The 3,327-nt window shown below is 50.0% G+C and overlaps 1 protein-coding gene across 2 annotated transcripts in view; it reads right to left on the reverse strand.

The window, feature by feature from the left end:
* LOC780651 (MADS-box transcription factor 5) overlaps window positions 1-2,198 on the reverse strand; it is a 7,321-nt gene extending 5,123 nt beyond the window's left edge. The window contains exon 1 of one of the 2 annotated variants that reach the window (XM_044570841.1): window positions 1,666-2,198. In XM_044570841.1, coding sequence (XP_044426776.1) covers window positions 1,666-1,850 — 185 coding nt within the window. In that variant the 5' untranslated portion in view covers window positions 1,851-2,198. The remainder of the gene's footprint in view (window positions 1-1,665) is intronic. The other variant, XM_044570840.1, reaches the window with a different exon arrangement.
* Between the last annotated feature and the right edge of the window lie 1,129 nt (window positions 2,199-3,327).

Raw genomic sequence — 3,327 nt, forward strand, 5'->3', positions numbered from 1 at the left:
GGGGATATGTGCACCTTTTCTGATATCTTCTAATTCATGTTTAAAAAACTTGAGGTGTGCAAATGGTCATATCTGCAAAACCATGTGCATTGGTTCCGGATATCATGACAACTAAATACTACATTAGCTTATTCACGTTTTTTTTCTCTACATAATTTTGATACCTCCTCCGATCCATATTCATGTTTAGGACGTTTTCCTAAACATGAAACTCTGCCATGATTTTTTGTCCCCCGTATCTCTTACCACTCCCTCGTTAGTTTCTCAAATATCATGTACATATTAAAGAATGACGGCGAAAAACATGTGTTAGACACCGTGCCACGTGTAGTTAGAACTAAAACTAGGAAGGAATGGGTGGTATTATTTCTCCTCCCGCAACCGTAAAGCTGCATGTACTCCCTTCCGTTCGAACTAAAACGACGACACTTATTTTTAGAGCCTCATACGATTATGGCATAATAATGACGCGAAAGGACGAGCGGTACCGGTACTACGACGATAAGCTCTCGCCAGCAGACGGGGATGAGGTACGTACGTACGCCTGTCTGCCAAATGTCTACGGCCAAAACGCACTGCTGGTACCTACTAACCGATGAATTCGTTCGTCGGTTCACATGCGCAGAACATGGCAGTATGGCACTGCTCCTCCATGGCCACAGGACAGCACCTTGATGGGTTCTGTGCAAGTGACGAGCACACCGATGTACTACATGTATTGTCGTTTTCAGCGTGCTGTGCTGCGCGAACGGCCTGAGTCACCCAGACAAGACGGGGATAGAGTGGGACGAGGGCTCAATGGAACAGTAGAATTGGAGGATCCGGAGGATTGGCTCCCAATGGAACAGTAGAATCTCCTCCTAGCCAGTGAGCGATACGATGCACACACGAGAGATAGAGAGGGACAGGGAGCCAGGTCTCCCAAGAACTCCCCAACGCAATGCATGGACGGAAGATCAGATCAAACATGTACAGTAGTATAAAATGAATCAATTATGCAAGAGAATAACTAGCTGATTTGTGTTCTGAGCTAGCCAGGCAACAGGACAGCAGAGAAGAAATGAAATAGTTTGTGCGGGCGGGTATGAAATGGGAAAAAAGTACTATATGTGCGTTTGCCCAGATCTGGAGACGCTAGCTATGGCAAGCAAGTAGTAGCTCTGATTTCACATACATAGCTCTGATCTGTCGATCTGGAGCGTGAACACCAAAAGAGGAAAGGGGAAACGCATGCATCTCACACCCAGCGCTCTGATGGGTGATTGGAAAGACGCAGCAGCAAAATCTTTGCCCGAAACAGCAAAAGAAGATGAGGAGAGGCTACCATCCTAGCGGCCTAGCTACATCTACACGCATGGAGAAGATCTTGTGGTGCAGTAAAAAAAAAAAGAGAAGAGACCTTCGAGCGAACTCTGGTTGCTGCGATGGACATGGATGGATGATTGGAAAGAAAGACGCAACAGCGAAATCTTATTTCCCTCCCCGAAACAGCGAAATCTTATTTCCCTCCCCGAAACAGCGAAATCTTATTTCTACCATCCGCCTGCGGCCTAGCTCTACATCTACATGCATGCATGGAGAAGATCTTGTGGTGCAGGAAAAAAAAAGGCGAAGATTTTCGGCTGAAACAAACAAATCGGAGCGGAATTAGGTGTGGCTGGGTACCGTGAGGATGTGGAGAACTCGAAGAGGCGGCCGCGGGCGGAGAAGATGATGAGCGCGACCTCAGCGTCGCAGAGCAGCGACAGCTCGTACGCCTTCTTGAGCAGGCCGTTGCGGCGCTTGGCGAACGTCACCTGCCGGCTGATCTTGTTGTCGATCCGCTTCAGCTCCACCTTGCCGCGCCCCATCCCTCCCTTTCGCTCGCCTCGCTCCCTTCCCCTTCTCTCCTATCCTCTTCTCCTTCTCCCTGTGCTATGGTGGTAGCTAGAGTGCTTCCCTCTCTTTATCTTTCCCTTTCCTCTGTACGTATCTCGCTTGAAGATCTCTAGCTTCTCCCTCTGGCCGTCCTGGGGCCGGCACCGGCATGCAGCCGTGCTCTCTTTCTCATCGCCGTGCGGTGCGGGGCCCGCTCGTCCTTTGCGTGGCGCCCCGGCATTGGTACATGCTCCAATGGCATGGTACCCGTCACTCCCAGTAGGCCCTGGCTAGCCAGGCAGTAGCCATGGCTCTCGAAGGGAGGGGGGCTGGAGGGGTGGGCACGTACCTGGTAGGACGAACGTGTCGACCGACCGCTTCATCGAGCCCCAAAGGCGCCACATGAGCAGTTCTAAAGATCGGGATCACTGTGCGTGCCACAGCTACAATCTGGTACCACACTCACTCACACGAGCCACACTCTTGGAAGAGGGCTTTCGTCGGACGTGGACAAATAACTAGCGCTCGGGCGCGCGTTTGGTCATCATGTCATATGAAGGAAGCTCCGGTCTCCGGCGGCGTCCACCGGAACGCTTCTGAACGCCCGGATCATCCTGTCCGAACACCTATTGTCGTCCAACGCCGTTCACCAAACGTCCAATTTCGGACGTTCGAAATCCAACAAACCAGAAGTGGGTCGGTAGGAGATTTGCGGACGTCCGCCACGTTGGCCACGTTGGCACCCGTCTGAGCAGTCCCACCCAAAATCCTCGCCGCGCGTTTCGTTCCAGCAGGATGCAGTCGATCGTATGCGTCGTGAGTGCGCGTCACCGATCGATCAGAGCAGCCGCAACCCTAGGGTGCTCGTTTGTTGTTGAAAGGATGACAACAACATCAGCGACGATGATGAAACAAAAGGCGAGGATGTGTGAGCGGCCATGGCGGCCATGCCTACGAGGTCACTGGTACCTCGCGTAGTTCGGTTTATTATTTCAAAAAAGTTGAACTTGTTAAATAGCATCCCGTTTGCATACAATGTATGAAACTTGCTTAAATTTCGTCTTGCTTGCATGAATTTCGTCTATTTTGTGAGATATCCGTTTAAAAGTGGGCAGACATTTGGTGCACAGGATTGGATAGGCACTCTCCTATCCTTTATGCGCGAACACATTCAACATTTGGCATGTGTGATTTGATGCACGGCGTTAGAGTTGCCATTGTCATCTTGACCTGTGACTTGAAATCGAGTTTGTCTATCTTTGAGCCATTACTGTAAAAAACTTTTTGGAGCCCCAAGGATAATTTTATGTTGCTTGATGAGTGCGCAGTTGGGGGCATACCTCATCTGAACACAGACGAAAAACAAGATTTTGTCTGGTCCGTTTACTGAGGAAGAGGTGTTTGCCACGGTAACACAAATGAAACAAAATAAGGCTCCTGGACTTGAAGGATAGAAATGTTGGCATATCA

The sequence above is a fragment of the Triticum aestivum genome, chromosome 7A (assembly GCF_018294505.1).
Source record: "Triticum aestivum cultivar Chinese Spring chromosome 7A, IWGSC CS RefSeq v2.1, whole genome shotgun sequence".
Classification (NCBI taxonomy): domain Eukaryota; kingdom Viridiplantae; phylum Streptophyta; class Magnoliopsida; order Poales; family Poaceae; genus Triticum; species Triticum aestivum.